Here is a 16,796-nt window from a genome sequence, read left to right as displayed (position 1 = left end):
ACCAAGGCATGGTGCCCGGAGATTTCGGCTGGATGAAGTAACTGCTGACCACGTTACTAAAACGGGGAGTGAGCGACTCTGGGGAGGCAGCGGTGTGGGCCTCGAAAAAGACCCCTTAGCTAAAACGCAGCACCTGGGGACAAAGAGGGACGAGCCGTCGTAGGGAAATGACAGGAAAGGAGAGCCTGAAATAGAAATGAGTAAAAACAGAAGTGGAAGGATTGGAAGAGAGAGATGAATGGAGCTTTTAGCAGGGTCGTCTCTAGAATTCTTTCCAGCTCTCCGATGCGCATCTATGAGACGTGAACGTCGAGGAAAGGCGACAGTGTCATTTTCATAAGTTGCTTCTGATCGACCAAAAGTTTGGATTTGGCAGAGCCCCCAAGGCCGTCTCCTCTCCCTCCTCACTGCCACTGCCCAGGCCTCTGTCCCCTGGCCCACACCCTCATCACCAGCTCCCTGCTGCACAGACGCCTCCTTCCACACCACTGCCCGGGTGACTTCCCCAGTGACTCTGCACCGTCACCCCGACCAACGGCCTCTGCGGCGCCCCTGTGCACCGTCACCCCCGCCCAACAGCCTCGCTGGACCCAGCGGCAGCGGAGAGAAACGTGCTGAAAAACGGGCCTCGGAGACCTGAGGCTTTCAATGACCCACTCCTGGTGTGAATTATTTCAACTGTCCCATTAAAATCTCTTCTCAACATCTATTTCCATTTTCAAATAAAGAGTCTGCCTCTTTAATTTCCTTTTTGCAGCTATTCTCCGAGCGGGAGCAGCCTCCTCTGACTGTGCCTTACGTAACCGAGCACCTCCCGTCACAGAGCTCAGCTCTCCACTCGGGCGCCTGCTCTCGAGGGGGCGGCTCCGCACCTAAGGGCCTGGTCCTCTCGGCCCCGCGGGGAAGGATCAGGGCGACGTTCCGTGTGCCTAGACGCAGGACGGGCGTCTCGGGGGGACACGGACACCTCCCTGGGGAAAACTCACCTCTCCAAATCGCTCCACGTTTTGTATTTTACATAAGCTTCCGCCGATAGACATGTCATCCAAGCTGGAAAGAATTGTATTGATACTCCCGTCACTGGATGGCCTGCTTTTCAGTTTGGATCGGAAAATGTCCCCTTGGACCCATAACGATGCTTGTTTTCTGTAAAAAGGAGAGAAGACAACCTTTAGAGTAAATGACCATCATCTCAGAAGTACGATGTCTTATCAACACAGAAAGTCAAGTCGGCGGCCTTGGTACAGATGTTTCTGGTTTTTGAACTGAGAACACGTGGTCCACGGTGCAGCTGCTTCTGCGTGGAGCTGACTGACCTCTTCTCCCCCACTTCCCGAGTCCGGCCTAATCCTAGCTCCAGGTCATCCTAACTCCCTACCTTCATCAGCCTTCCACTCTGGACCCAACCCTGTCCCAGTGTCCACCCAAGGCCACCACTGGGCATTTCACACAGAAGCCGGCCCACTTTCTAGCTCACACCTACTGTTGTGTGGCTTGACCACCAACCTGCCCATATGTCTCCTAGTGCATCCCCCCGGCAGCTGCGGAAACAGAGGTAGTTCCTGGATTAAAGAATTGGGCTAATGAAACGATATCAAGGGAGGACAGACCAGAAGGCAGTACCCACGTCTCAGCAGGTGGAAGGAGTCAGATGTTCAAGGAGAGCTACTCGTACTTGGTACAGATGGAAGATTTAATAGGAAGACGGTTAGAAAGAATTTATAGAATTTCAAGAACTTCTTGAAACACACAAGAAAATGTAGCTAGAAGGGAAAGAAGTGATTTAGGAAATTCCCGGAAGATTCAACCAGCTGAATCTAATTTAGATGTAGCACCCCTCAATCTGAGCCCCACGGGTCACTGCCATCAAGCCGAAACACACACTTCACAACTAAACCTAACGCATTATTTCACCCCTAACCCTTTCCCACAGGAAAGGAAACAAAAACCAGTCCATCTTCTACAGTAACTGGCATGAGTCTTTCACGATGAATTTCTGATGCCACCATTGCCGAAAATTCTTCCATATTCTTTATTCTTCACACCCGAAGCCATATTGGGATTTTATTCTTGCTTAGCCCATAGATTCCATGCCAACGGACTGTCAAGTGGATCCAATGATACAAGAGTAAATGTCAGGAAGCAATTCCCAATTTTTTAATAATTGAGTATTTCCGCAAAAATGTGAGAGTCAGACACAGTTCCAACTCAAACCTACGCCATGCGCTGGTTAATTCTAATAAACCACAAGATTGTCAGGTATTGTTTTAAATTCTTTTGTTTCTTATAGTTCAGATTTTAACTTTTGCTGTATTAGGAATAGCAAATTCTTAAATCTTTTAAATAGATTATTCTAAAAAACTGAACGCACTTTCCTTGACCTAACGCATATATTTAAAAATAAAAACATTATAAAAGGAAACAGGAGGGACCAATTATAATTAAAAACTCAAGCTATTACTGTTAAGACATTTCCAACCATTTTTCCATCTCTTGAACAGGTTTTCTTCATCTTATTTTTGGTAATTTCCTGAAATAAAAAGCACTAGTTGAAACTATTAATTTCCGATGTCACTCAATTCAATTGTGAAATTTACCAAATGCTCTAAGCACCACACTGGACGTCACATTAGGTCGACACATACAGAGAAGAGTGAGCTCAGAGCCTTGTCCCATCGTGTGGGTGGTGGGCCACCAGCCTCACCTGGGAGCTTATTAGAAACACGGACTCTCAGGCCCCACCCAACCTACTGACTCAGAAACTGCATCTAATTCAGATGCTGACAAATACCCAATGGATCGAGCGGACGCTGATGAAAACAAGGGCAAAATTTCTGATCACGGATTTAGAAATAAAAAAGTTTAACCGAAAAAACGGTTACTTCCTTAAAGGGAATTTCACTCAAAATGGAAGCTCTACTCTGCGAAGACACAGCTCCGTGCAGGGTCCGAATGGAGGCCTGATGTGTGTTCTCCCCGTCTCGGCAGGAAACTTAAAAATCAAGACAGTAGCCCTGGCGGGTGCGGCTCGGTTGGTTGGGCGTCGTCCGGCGCTCCAGCGGGTTGCTGGTTCGATTCCCGGTCAGGGCACGTGCCCGGGGGTTGTGGGCTCGATCCCCAGCAGGGGGCGGGTAGGAGGCAGCCGATGGACGTTTTGCTCTCACATCGATGTTTTTCTCTCTCCCTCTCCCTTTCCTCTCTCTCTAAAAATCAATAAACTATTCTTTAAAAAAAAACAAAAAACTATCAATAGAGAACTTCCCTTAAAAAATAATAAAGACATAGGCCCTGTAAGTAAAACATCTCTGTGAATTGCAAGTCCCCTTGGGACCCACTCCCGGTCCCGTTCTAGTGGATGAAAGTTTGAACGGATCATGCTCCGGATCCAGGTCAGCACACAAGCAAAAGAGAAGAGTGCCAGGGCCAGTGGGACAAGTAAGACTGTGGCCAGATCACACACAGAGGAGACAGGGACAGGCGGGCAGAAGTGGCTCTGTGGCTCCTTCCCAGCCTCCCCGATCCAAGGGCGATAAACGGTCCAAGAAGCCCGGAGCCGTCCCATCCACAAGGCTCCATCGGGGGCACGGACTTCTCTCATGATGCAGCCATTTCGTCACCACGGGCTGATACCACCTGGGGAAACTGAGGCACGGGTGACCAGGAACCCAGATGGAACTCGATCGTGGGGACGACAGACTTACTCTTCCAGGAAGTGCTGCTGGGGCCCTATGATGGAGCCGGGCCGGCATATTCTGATCCAGGAGATGATCTCCGCGTGCGTGAACCTGTAGTGCTTCATGACGTAGCAGGCGATCAGCGTCCCAGTCCTGCCCAGACCAGCTGCGAGAGAGGGGACAGACCGGACATGCATGACACCGCACATGCAGACACATCCTGCTTAAAAATTCTGTTCACGCTGTTTTATCAGACGGGGTGGGGAGGCCTAGTTTCACCTGAAGCACCTTTTTGCCCCGATCTCACACCAACCTGCGGAGACAACTCAAATTTAATTATGGCTTCATCGGGGCTCTTCTACTAATATGAGAGTTAAGGGAAATTCGTCTTTGTTTGTGCAGAGGTCTGACAAGACCCAGGTGATCACGTTGACAGGACACAGTACAGCCTGGAGCAGGACCAGGGCCCAGATAGCGCCTGGAGCCCCTCAGCTGGCCTTTGTGGGGACCACAGTGCCTCCCAGGCTCCCCTCCCTGTGCGGGGACAGGGGGCCGCCGAGTTCCCTCTCAGGCTGCTTGTCACACTCACAACCCCCTGCCCCCAAAAAGGTGGTGCAGGAAATGTTCAAATTTCTGTGAAACTCAGGTTGCTTTGCGTTTCAAAAGGAGCCTATAATTTAATCTATAAAAAGAAGGCACTTTGCGCTCTTACCACGACTGAACAGAATAGGGGCGTCTCGCTGAGTTTCTGTAGAAACTTGAACAGGTTTGTTAAAGCATCCAGAACGAAAGGGCTCCCCGGCACCGCGAGGCGAGGGCGGGAAGGCGTCTATCTACACCAAGTTCAAGGCCGACCCCTCGCAGGCCCCGGCGTTCCCCGAAATCCCTGCAGAGCCTCGACAGCCGCACATCGGAACACCAGTGTGGCCGTTTTTCAAATGACGGTTTGGGCCAGAAAATTTCGAGAAGTCACCGTCTCTCTCTTATCAACCAGAAGGCAAACTGGAGGCACCGACTCGTCATAAAACGTCCCACCTTCCCCGGAAACGCGCCTCCGGTTTGTCCCCACAGAGCACTTCACGCGAGGCTCGGGCCCAGCCGCCAAAGCTCGTCCACGCAGAAGGTCCTCGCTGCCGCCTCCCTGTCGCTCAGTCGCCATGCTCGAGGCCGCGCTCGTTCCCAGAAAACTAAGCCGACTTAATTAGGGCAGATGTCACAATAACGAACGGGCCTACAGCAGATAACGCCGCCGTGGAAAGCCGCAGAGCCGTAATTAAACCGAAGGGGTAATCCTCATAAAAGGCTCGTGCGGGTGTGTCCAAGTGGGAGACACGAAACGCTCTCGAGATTTCGCCGCAGGTGGGGGTGGCCTTCCCACACAGGACGGGCCTCGTGCCCAAGCTGCCGGCTTTAGGACGTCGGTCAAGGCGGCGGAGTGAGCACGCGGTGGTCGCCGCCTCCCACGACCACAGCAAAATGACAGCTGAGGCGCAGAACCACCACCGAGAACCACCTGCAGACCAGCTGCACAGCCGTCCTGTAGCTGAGACGTGAGACTAGAATGCACTAAACGTACCAAAACTGCAACAAATTATTTTAACGCTAAAAAAAAGGCTCTGGTTTTAAATAAAGGTGTAAGGAACAACTCTGCACTATAAAATAAACACAGGATGTCCCTCCAAAAATGTATCCACTACTAAAAGCTGATAGCTCAACTGATGTTTCTTTTACGATTTAACCCATTAAGTTTAATAATTATTCAAAGTGTGTATACATTTTTGGGGAACCCTCTGTACGTATTCCTTAAAATGCCAACGTCACAGATCAAGGATGCGCTACAGAGAACACCTGTAACGAGACCGTGGAACACGAGAAAGCTGATTTCCACACTGTTTGTTAGGCTATCGAGAGAGAGGCTGGTTCTAATGGAAGCTTCGCATTTCTCCTCCCCTGGACGTGTCAATACGGGACAGGACACACAGACAGAATACGTGACGCGATACCCACAAAACCAACCGCCTCAGAAATCAGGCCAAACTCATCCCGGGAAAAACACTGATTTTTCAGGACACAAAAACCGACTTTGAAAGAGAGCACGTGAGCATCTCCTCCTGAACACCAGTGGCTGCTTGTTGCAGAATCTGCTCTCGGGTTCCACGGATACTTGAAATATGTGAAATTGTGAAATGCAGCCTTTTTCTTGGCAATCTTTTATTATTATTTTATTTGAAAGAGCAACAGAGAAGGAGGGAGAGAAACATCAATCTGTTGTCCCACTTGCTGACGCCGTCCCTGGTTGCTTCTTGCACGAGCCCTAAGAGATCAAACCCCCGGCCCTGACCTATCGGGACTGCGCTCTACCCGGCCGAGCTCCCGGCCAGGGCAATCTTTACCAAAAGGAGCCGGCCTGGCGGAGTCAGGTCAAATGGGCCACACCTGGGGCGCGCCCGCCCCGGCCCACACCCCCACCCCCCACCCCCACGTGACCCACTCCCACGGGAAGCAGCGGCCCCCGGGAGAGACAGAAGGACGCCTTCCTCAGAGGTAGGGAGACCCGCCGCAGGGGCCCCTTCTGGCTAAGGAACGGGGAGGGGGTAGTGTCCGCGTGGACGAGCATGACCCCAGGGTCCCCATCGAAATCGGGCCACGTGCCGCTGGTCTCCATCTCCCCGCCCCGGCAGGGCGCAGCTTCCCACGGCGCTCACGTGTTCAGCCGGTACCTCCACCCACTCGCATCGAAACACAGAAACAGGGGCCTACAGAGTGGTGTTTTAATTACTGTCAGAACCGACGCGGAGCTCGTCGGAATCAGGCAGTTACAGCAGCAGCAGGCACAGCACCTACCAGACAATCAGCCTAACGCCCGGCAGACGCGGCACAGCACCACCCAGTGGCCCCGAGAAGGTGCGCGTGGGGAGCTAGGGGCTCACCCCCGGCGGGCCAGGGGATTCCTCCTCTCACTGCAATCAGAGACCCCAATAAAATACCTCCACCGTGCTGGACAGTCTACAGTGGCATTTGAGGCTCAGAGCAAATAAATATGTTCTTTCCTGTTTGCTGAGCAGCTGAGAAAAGGCTGCCGGAGAAAATGCGGCACGGATGCTCCACGCCAAGTTCGGGACATACTGAAAAAGCACTCGTTTATCTGAAACTGAAATTTAACGGGGCGGCCTGCACTTTTATTTTGTTAAATCTGGCAACCTTATGCCTCCTGTAATCGGAAGGACCCCTGCCCTGAAGTACCCACCCCCGGAGACCAGAGATTCGTGTCCATAACCAAGTCTTGCAGACCTTGCAAAGAGCTAGTTAGTGACCAGTAGGCTTGCCACCCCCCGGCCATGGGCAGGGAAGACACTCTGGTCCATGATGCAAAAGACTAGCAGGGAAAGGGAGGGGCAGAGGGTGCAATGGGCCCGGACAGCTGGTCATGAAATAGAGCATTAACTATCAGATGGGCGGAGGAGATGGCTGCTTCTAGAAGGGAAAGAGAAGGGGAACCAACCACCCCTTGCCTCTTGACCAGTGTACCCACTTAAAGGTGCCCTGTGGGCCTGTAGACACTGTCCCTCCCCCTCATGAGGGGCCTGGGGGGAGGGAGGGGACCTGGGGGAGGCCCCCCCCCACCTGTCATCCACATCTCAGCCACACTATTCCAGGAAGGGATTATTTCAATAGGTTTGTGTTCCACTTTTTTGAAACAAAAAATATATATGAATTTTTTTTTTTTTTGCTACGACACTAGGTGGCTCTGTTGGACGGACTTGCTGGCCTCGGGCTCCTCCCCTTTCTGAGCCGGGCCCGCACACACCTTTGCAGTGCACGGCGATCGCCCCCTCCGTGTTCTCGCAGATGTTCAGGAACCTGCGCACGATGTTGTCGCTGGGTGTGCTGCCGTCGATGAAGAACAGGTCGTAGTGCTCGAAGCCCGCGTCCGTGAAGCGCTTGGCCTCGTAGATCTTCTTGTTCAGCCTCACGATGGCCGTCACGTTGTGCTTCTTGAAGTAAGGGAAATAGGCTTCGGGGGCATGGAGAGGGTAACCTGGTGGGGGGTGGGGGTAGAAGAGCTTCGGTCAGCCCAGCGCGGGACCGGGGACACCCACACCCGCAGTCATCTCCCCAGGGTCCTGTTTGTCTCCTAAGCCTCATTCGCCAGCCTCCCCGCAACCCCCCAGCCTGTGACTCCCCAGCGTAATTCCAATCAGTGCCTTTTGAGTTGGTTCTTCTGCCCCCACGGCCCCACGGTACACCTGGCCGAGGTCACCCCGCGGACGCAGGCAGAGTTTAAATGCCTGGCCCGACTACCCCACAGCCCAGACACATACACAATCTCCGCTTTTGAGCAAACAGGTAATAGAGCCTGTTTACCATCTTCTAGGTAGAAGCGGTGACTTATACACAGGCATTTAGAGAAAAGCAAATGCTTTTCAACTTGGGAAAACCAAGTCTGTGTTCCTAGTTGGTTTATTGGCCCAAATTATTGTTCTTTTGAGAAAAGGACATTGGATGGTTAACCAAATATGGCAATAGAACACTGAAATAATTAACAATAATAATAATTGTATCTAACGTTTACTGAGCACTTGCTATGCACCAGGCACTAAACGAAGTGCTTTGGGGGGATTATCTCAATCTTGCAATGACCCAATTGCTGATGCTGGAAAAGGGAACATGCACACCCCTGGTAAGAGAGGGAGGTGGCGTGTGAACCCTGGAGTTGAATTCCAGGGCCTGGGCTTGGGGCTCATTTCAGGTCAGATCCAAGTTGCTGCTAACTGTTGGGTCTCTAAAAAGGGGTCATCTAAGAGCTGCACTTCCTAGAGTTGGTAAGCAGGTCGCTTAAAAATCCTCTAACGTGTTTCAAATGAGTGATAACCAAAAACAATACCCTACGACCTTGGAACAGCTGTTTGTGGGTGTTACCCACGCCCCGGGCACTGGGTTTAGCGCCGCAGGCTTGGCTGCCGGAGCCTTCGCCCCGCCCTTCTCCGTCCGGCCGCCAGGTGGTGCCCTGGCATCAGGAAACTGGCGAACAGCCGCTCCACCGACCAGGCCCCCCAGTCCAGAACGGCTGGGCGAATTCAGGAATCTTCTTACGGTCTGACCAGCTTGCTCTCGGGTTCCCCTGGGGCGGCTGGGGCAGGGGAAGTGAGCATCCTTCCGGAGACGACCTAACGATCGCTGGTTATGAAGCAGCGACCATGCCCCCACCTACTAAAGCATGATACCGAACACTCGGATTACTCCTATATCCCGCCTTTAAACTCTGAACACCCTTTGGAGAACCTCACCAAAGGAAAGGCTTACCTGAGGAAATTAAGAAATTAAAAGTGAGCTGAAACACATTTTTGGGCGGTAAAGAAAAACCTACCGTTTTCAATTTTGCTTTTTGGATGTGGTCCACTAAATGCTAAGAATTTTCCCGGAACGATCCAGTTGAAATCACCATTTTCAACTCGCTGGCAAGAATTTTGTGAGGGGAAAAAAAAGAAGAAAAATATTTTATAATTCTTGTACGACTTAGGAAACTTTACAGATAAAGCTGCTTTCACGCTGTGAGTACTAGACTGACCGGAGGCAGGAGCAAGGGACAGACCCTTGTCCAACCCTCAAGGTTATACCACCACCTAGAGTCAGCCAAAGTCCCCTGCTGTGGCCGCAAACCCGACAGCTCCAAGGCTCAGGCAAGGGAAGTAAGGGCGGGGGCTCCTCAGCTCTGGCTCATGAGCCCTCTCGCAGGGAAGCCGACTTGAGTGTGGCCCACCTCCTGATCGGATTTTCATACGAAATGTCTCTGCATTTGAAATTTGCCATGTTAAGTGTCGTCTCTAGATACTACACCACCAAACGAAACACACCTGTGGGCTGCCGTGGATCCCCCAGGTGCCAGCCTTTGGTCTACACCAGCTAAGGGATCTTGGGAAAGGCCTGAAGACCAGGGCAGGGGCCAAGCATCCCCCCACGGCCCCACCCTCTCCTCACTTTCCTCTCCTTCCCCATTTGCCTCTGAACCTACGGACCACTGGGGCAGGGCTGGGGGCACTGGAGATGGTGCAGGAGACCGAGACACATTTGTGCGATGCCGACCCCACCGCCAGTCACAGCGCGGGGGCCCCCACGTCGCTCACGGCACCGGTGCTGCGGGCAGGAAAGGGCGTCTTCTCCCTACCGGGCCAGGGCCGCCATGCAGAAGGCCCTCTCCTCACCAGACGGAGCAGACCTTGGCAGGGGGAATCAAATACCATCTGAACTCCACGGTAGGAGCCTGTATTTGTTCCATAAACTGGAGTAAGGCCAACAAGGAAACCTCGGGACCTCTAATTACTTATACTGCCCATTCCCATGATAATCCAAACTTATTGGTACAGTTTTCACGTTTCAAATGCAGATCTCTCTCTACAGTTACAAACGAAACTTCACACGACGCCTCCTGGATGTCTGAACTGCAGTAATCTCACCGTGATACACATGATATCTCCACAATGCCCTAAGGAAAGTCTCCAAGAACTCTACGAGTCTTAGGAGCACACACGCCAAGTCAAATCTCAAACCGTAGATTCTACATCAACTTTAAAGAATCTAATATACAACTCCTTAGGATAAACATTTTCTTGCTTAAATAAAAGTCTCCAACTAACGGTCCAATGTCCCTCTCTAGTAAGTGTTAAACGAAAAACAGTACTTAAACATTCAAAAATAAGGGTATGCGCTGATCCTCAAAAGGCTAAAACGAACTCTTTCATGGACAGCGGAAGCAAACGGGTTTCTGTGTCCACTGTTTCTGTACCCTTGGCCACTAAGCAGGTCTGGACGAATATATTGAGCCACGTCTGTCTGTCTGGATCATAGACACCCTTTGGTTAAACAGTAACTCTTCAGAATCAGTCATACGGACACGGCAATGGACTCACTGAGATACATCCGCTCGTAGAACCCACAGATTATGTTTGCAAATCTGCCTACCCCAAAAGATAAACATGAATAGTATCAGTAGCCCGCATAGGGCGATGGAGGAAACAGAGAGATTTGGGTCTTGGATCCAAGTGTGGAAAAAAAAATAAGAAAGTTAACTGACTACTCATTTAAGCTTCCAAAATAAATGTGCCTTCTTTCATGGTGAATTATACAAATGTCAATATTCATCAATAATGCAATATTTAAGGTAACACAATTTGGGTTTCCTAACTAAACATACAAACACACTTCAGAAAAACCTGGCTCAGACAGGAACTGGAGGTACTTTCCAACCCGACCGCGTTTTGCAAACAAACAGCTCAGCAAGGATGAGACTACAGGCTGAGCTCACTTCTCTCAGTCTAAAGCCTACCACCTGCCAGCACTCTGGGGAAAAACCACAGATGTTCATACTATGAGAAAACACCAGGATCACAAAAGTCTGAATTCTTAAAACTGATGTAGTGAGGTGTTCCTGCCTCTACTATAGGATTCTCGGTCTACAAGACCCACCGGGAAGAGCTGACCCTCCTGGTGCGATGGAAACACCTCTGGGCTTGAATTTTTACAACTTCTAAACACCACACCCGTGCCCCGAGGCCCGCCGCTGCTGTGAGGGCCACAGATACATTTTTCAGCCCAAACGCTGAAAAACATTCGGCCTTTATACCGTTGTAATTGACAGGGAGAGAGAGAAGCTGGGCCTTGAGGTTGACAGCCACAGGACTGGTGCCTGGAGGAGCCGGTGTCTTTTCTAAGACAACATGGGTAACAGTTTTTAAACCACTCTGCTGTACACCTGAAGCCAATACAAATTACACTGAACGTCAGCTGTAATCGAAAATATTTAAGTGAATAAGATAAAATAACCTCCTGGGGGGAAAAGTGCCTTCTCTGTGTCTCCCTAACTTCTAGACAATGAGCGAGTGTTGGCAGCAGAGCCGCATTTCATAAGCGCACACGTGCCCTAAGGACTGGCACTTAAAGCAGAGTAACTATTTCAGTTATTTGGTTTAAATTCAGTTGCCACGCCGTTTGGCTTTTAATAATATGCGCGAGGTTCGTAGTTTGGGTTTGCTTTGGACAGTCAGTGCGGAGGAGGGGGGAGGAGGGGAGGGCTGCCCCACCTCTGCCGGCCACAGGCCACAGCTGGGCGGGGACAGGGAGGGGCTGCCCCAGCCCAGACGGGCGCCCCTGCCGATGCCACCCCAGGGGGCGGGAATCCCAAGCACCTCTGCCGGGGCCACTCCGGGGCTCGAGACGTGAAGATGTGCGGCCATCAGCACACGCATGGTGGCTGAGGCTTGGAAACAGGCGACCCCCACGCCCCCACCCCGCGTATGGAGAGAGTATTTAACCAGACACCCAGGGCCCAGAGAGCAGTGGCGTCGCAGGTGGGCACGGAAGAGACAAGACGGGAAAGGAGACTGGGAAGGTGGCCCGGGACGGGAGGAGGCGGAACCGTGGGAGGTGAGGGGGGAGTGAGTTTCTAGAATTAAGAGTGTCCAGGGTTGTGCCAGGAGGAAGACCGGGCACAACCCTTTGGTGTTGCAAGTCTTGGACTAGCAACAGCGGTTTGGGGACGGTCGCAAAGATGAATGCCAGACCACAGTCCGCTGGCTGCGCCAAGAAGGTTCTCGGTAAGGGGTCTGGAGGTAAAAGAAGGGACAGCGGCCAAACGACACTTGAAGGGGAAGAAGAGACCGTGGGGAATTTCCTAGGACGAGACAGACCCCGACCCTTTGTAGATCTAACCAACATGACACTGACGTGTTGTTGGCTGTAGGGTGTCACGCTTGTGGAAACGCTGGGCCCCTCCTGTCAGCAGCTGTGGCGACTGGGAAGGAATCTGCTTCCTTCGACGTGTGCGGCCCTTAAGTGGTGTCATCAACGCTACGGGCCAGCTCCAGGGAAGCGCTTCCGACAGTTCCCTGAAGAGTGGGGTCACCTGGGAGACACCCCTCCTCTGTTCCTCCCGCGGGTGAGGGCCAGCCCGTTCCTGCGCTCTGGAGGCGGCCTGACGCCAGGCCTAGGGCAGAAACTCCCATTTTTCTAATTCCGTCATCGATGGACAAGGGGGCAGACCAAGCAGCCTCCAGATGACACCCCAGTTGGCTAGAATGCCTGACGCGACGCCAACCGGGGAACATCACGCCTCAGGTGGTCAGCCACAAGGACCCCCGCTGGTGACCTCAGGTGACGTTCTGAGGGGCAGCCTAGCCAGCCTCGTAGTTCTCAAGCCGCGTGCGAAGGGCCACGCCGTGGCGTCTACGCCACCTGGTCCGTCCGCGACTCTCACTGCAGTGGAGGCACCCTCAACCTGCCCACATATTAAGCTAAACTGGCAGCGCGGGCAAGCCTGGCCGAAGACGACTGTATCTCGCGATGCGTGCTGCAAATAACTGGTTTAGGGAGAAAAAGAAAACCCAGCCAAGTCACAACAGCTTGATGTTCTGAGAAGCAGCTCATACGGACAAAAGGACTAGAAAGCATTTTTTTCCTCAATAAAGGAATGAATGTGGGGGGTGGGAGAGAAGAGCGGACAGACAAGAGCTCCAGGAAACAAGTCAACGTAATTTCTCTGCTTTTGAAGTAGGTTCTACGTGAACTTCAAGTTCCACCTGATCTCCCCGAAGGGTATTGAGGCAGCTCCTCGAAATCGCGGGGGCCCAGCTCTGATGGGTCACCTGGAGGCCGCCGAGATGAGGCAACACCTACGCTGCCCGGGAGCTGTTCCTCTGCATTTCTCTCCCTCCCCATCTAGGAGCAGGGCACTGTCCCGACGGGACAACTCTCCTCCACGCTCGGAGTTCATCCGTGTACAGCAACATCATCTGGGATGGCAACATCAACAAGGCGAGCCTTCTGGTCAACAGCAGGAAGCCCCGTTTGGTTCGGTTCGGTTCGGTTCGGTTTGGGGGAGAACCAGAATCTTCACTGGTTTTCCCTGGGGCCAAAGGGCCATTTTCATGTTTTAAGTGAGTTGACCAATGGTTAGATTTCAAAGGGCCAGCTGCTCTCAGTTCTCAGGTGTCCTGAGAATCCCTTGCGAAAGCTGTTGGGAAAGTGCGAATGTTCAGACAGATTCTTCGAGGAAGCTTCTGGACACCATCATCTAGAAAGTACTCAGCCGACCTTCAGAGCAGAGCGACCAGAATGACACATCTGATCAGTGCAAATGCTAAGAACGCGCAGTGCCACAGCCCCTGGGCAGAGGACCGAGACCTTACTTGGGAAAAGACACCTTTCTTTATCAATAACTGACACAATGGGCATCTGTGAGTCACAGGAACATAAAGCTGAGTCTTCCCCGGGGCCTTCTACCCCAGACGTGGCCTTGACCGGCTACCACCCCTCACGGCCCCACCCTCAGGCAGCCTTGCCTGAACCCCACATGGCTGAGCAGGGCGACCCTATTCAAACGCCCTGTGCTGGTGCCCGGAAAGAAGTTCAGCCAACTCTCTGAACTAAGCCAATTCAGCCACATTTCCAACAAGATGCAAGCCGTCAAAAATATTACCAGGCACAAGTCCAGTTTTTCTCTCAACAGAACCTGAATTTTAAACTAAAAGTAACTTACAATTTCACAACCACACGATACCATTATTTTTCTTATAATGGTGGAAAGTAATTGTCGATACAGATTTGGTGGAATATACAGAGATACAGCATTTTCTGTAACCAAAATGATGGCTCCCGGTCAAAGCAGAAAAGGCACTGACAGCTATAGAAAAATCCAGGATGACTTCATTCACCAGCCTTTCCATCTGCAACGCCTGCCTGTTAGCAGGGAGTGGGGAGGGGACCATTTAATCAACACGTGATTATATCCTACACAGAATGGAAATGTACCCACCTCATAGTGTTCGTATTCATCCACGTCGAACGTCTCGAAGTCGAAAAATCCATGCTGTAACCCCTAAAAGCAGAATCCGGTTAGTTTTTCCCCCGCGGATTGACCAAGGCGTCTGCCAGTCCTGGGATTCCCGCTCGCAAGCGATGCTCAGCGACGGAAGGACAGAGCCTGGGACCTTGGCTTCGTGAAGCCCACGCAGAGGTCCGCTTCCAGCCTTAGTCGTGTCCCTCTGAGTCCGTCAGAAAAACGTGAAAACGTGTCCCACAAAACGTCTCCCGAGGTCATTTACATTAGTTTTGTGTAAAATTATTTATGTCTACAAAATGCATCGTACTAGCAAATTGATAGTTAAAACATGTCCCAAAAGTTCTCACAAATCTTTTAGATTAACCTCGTTTCATACACGGGTGGGCAAAAGCAGGTTAAATTACCAGCCATCGTTCCCTAAAAGGTAAATCATCGGTAAGGATATGTAATAATAACAACAATAGGGAGAAGACAAAGTAATACAAATAAATACTACCAAAAAATTAATAAATAAATGACAGTGCAAGAACAGACTCCGTGTTTCTTGGACTCACAACTGTAAGCCTACGTTTGCCCACCCCTGTCTAAATAAACATCCTACTCTGACTTTCAGTGTCACCTGAGGGCCCCACGCCCCGGCTGACCGCGCACCCCGATGTGACACTAGAAAGGACTCCGGCGATGTGGGGACGGGAGTCAGAGCCGGCCCCGCTCACACCACCTCCCGCGGCCCTGACAGCGACTAACCCCTGGGGCTGCTCTCAGCTGGAGAAATGAGGTAATAACCCCCCACCTAGTTCCTCCTCCGATTGGAAAGCAGAGGGGGGCAGCGGCTGGGAAACTGCCCGTCGCTCCCACCCCAGATCCAGCCGGAGAGCGAGGCTGACGTCACGGGCTCCGCAGAGGCGGAAGGGAGACGTCTGCCCAGAACACACACAGCTCAGTGGGAAAGGGGGACCCCTTCCACCGTGAGGAGCTGCGGAGAGACCCCAGGGGCCTCCGTGACATGCCCTAGTCTCTATTTTACAGACCAATCGCCGTTCGAGGCGCGGCGAGCCTCCCGCCAACAGCCGCCCCCTCCTCCCGACAGCGCACGGGGACAGGGACACCACCCCCTTTTCACGTTTGCAGAGGGCGGTGTCGACCTCAGCAAGGAGAGCTGCAGTTACCTTTCTGATTCCCTGCAAACAGTCGAGGATGGTGAGATTGTAAGTGCAGTTTCCAAAGGAAGCATCCCTGCGGACACACAGAAAAGCTCGCCATTAAAAACAGGGTCAGCAGTGAAACGGTGAAGCACCGGCGTCAGCTGGACTCGCGCTCCGTCGGCTTCCCAGCCGCCGAGGTCGCCGCCCGCGACCGTCAGAGGCTACCAGTCGGCCACTCGCTCCCCGGCCGGGCCCAGGCAGCTCGGAAACGGCCTTGGCCAGTGGGCAGAGCCCATAAGCAAGCCGATGGGAGGCCTGAGCTCGGGGGCAGACTCTCCACTCAGATCCCGGCCCTGCGGGGACCGGGAGCAAGCTGCGTTCCCTCTGAGAGTCTCGGTTTCCTCGCCTGTGAAGCGAAGGTGCCGAGAGAAGCTCCCAGTCACAGGATCGTGGGCAGGTTACACTTAGGAAACAAAGTCCTTCGGACGGTGCCTAGCGCACAGGAGGCCCTTAAACACGATGACCACTACTACGGCGATCAACAGTCACCAACAGCACCGGACTGTCCCGTTAAGTAAGACACGCGTCGTCCTGAGGAGCAAGCACCGTGGATGTGGTGAACGCAACTGTAAGACTGTAAGGGGGCCTGGCCGTGGGGCTCCGCTGGTTGGGCACCCTCCCCTGCACCCAGAGGTCACCGGTTCGATCCCCGGTCAGGGCACATGCCGGGGTTGTGGGCTTGATCCCCAGTCGGGGGGGTGCAGGAGGCACCGATCAATGACTCTCTCATCATTGATGTTTCTACCTCCCTCTCTCTGAAAACATTTTAAATCAATAAAAACATAGTTTTTAAATGTAAGGGAAGGACAACGGATGCAGGTCAACAGAACACAGCAGCTGTTTTCATGGTTCAAATGGCACCCTCCCATCCCTCCCTTCCAGCCCCCCCAAAAAATGCAAGGAAGGCAGCCAGCTCCTGAAGGACCTCCCACCACGAGAGCTGCTAACGCACCGGCAGGTTCTCTCTAGAGGGGCGGGAACCTCCTGCACCCAAAATTGAGGGCTTCATCCTTTCTGTAAGTTTTTAGAGCAACTTAGCAGACCTGCTTGAGGCAACATAAGACTAAGGTATCAAGTTCAGGT

The 16,796-nt window shown here is 52.4% G+C and overlaps 1 protein-coding gene across 7 annotated transcripts in view; it reads right to left on the bottom strand.

The window, feature by feature from the left end:
- Positions 1 to 16,796, bottom strand: part of CDC14A (cell division cycle 14A) — a gene marked incomplete at its 3' end in the record, with an annotated part of 66,750 nt that overhangs the window by 13,689 nt on the left and 36,265 nt on the right. For all 7 annotated transcript variants that reach the window (XM_081120476.1, XM_081120478.1, XM_081120472.1 and 4 more), the window contains exons 6-11: positions 15,678 to 15,744; positions 14,482 to 14,544; positions 9,043 to 9,130; positions 7,483 to 7,713; positions 3,702 to 3,840; positions 987 to 1,146 (exon numbers count right to left, since the gene is read on the bottom strand). In XM_081120476.1, coding sequence (XP_080976602.1) covers positions 987 to 1,146; positions 3,702 to 3,840; positions 7,483 to 7,713; positions 9,043 to 9,130; positions 14,482 to 14,544; positions 15,678 to 15,744 — 748 coding nt within the window. The remainder of the gene's footprint in view (positions 1 to 986; positions 1,147 to 3,701; positions 3,841 to 7,482; positions 7,714 to 9,042; positions 9,131 to 14,481; positions 14,545 to 15,677; positions 15,745 to 16,796) is intronic.

The sequence above is a fragment of the Miniopterus schreibersii genome (assembly GCF_964146895.1).
Source record: "Miniopterus schreibersii genome assembly, chromosome: 19".
NCBI classification, from domain to species: Eukaryota; Metazoa; Chordata; class Mammalia; order Chiroptera; family Miniopteridae; genus Miniopterus; species Miniopterus schreibersii.
Note: the sequence above shows the minus strand (reverse complement) of the source record. Positions and strands in the feature narration are given on the sequence as shown.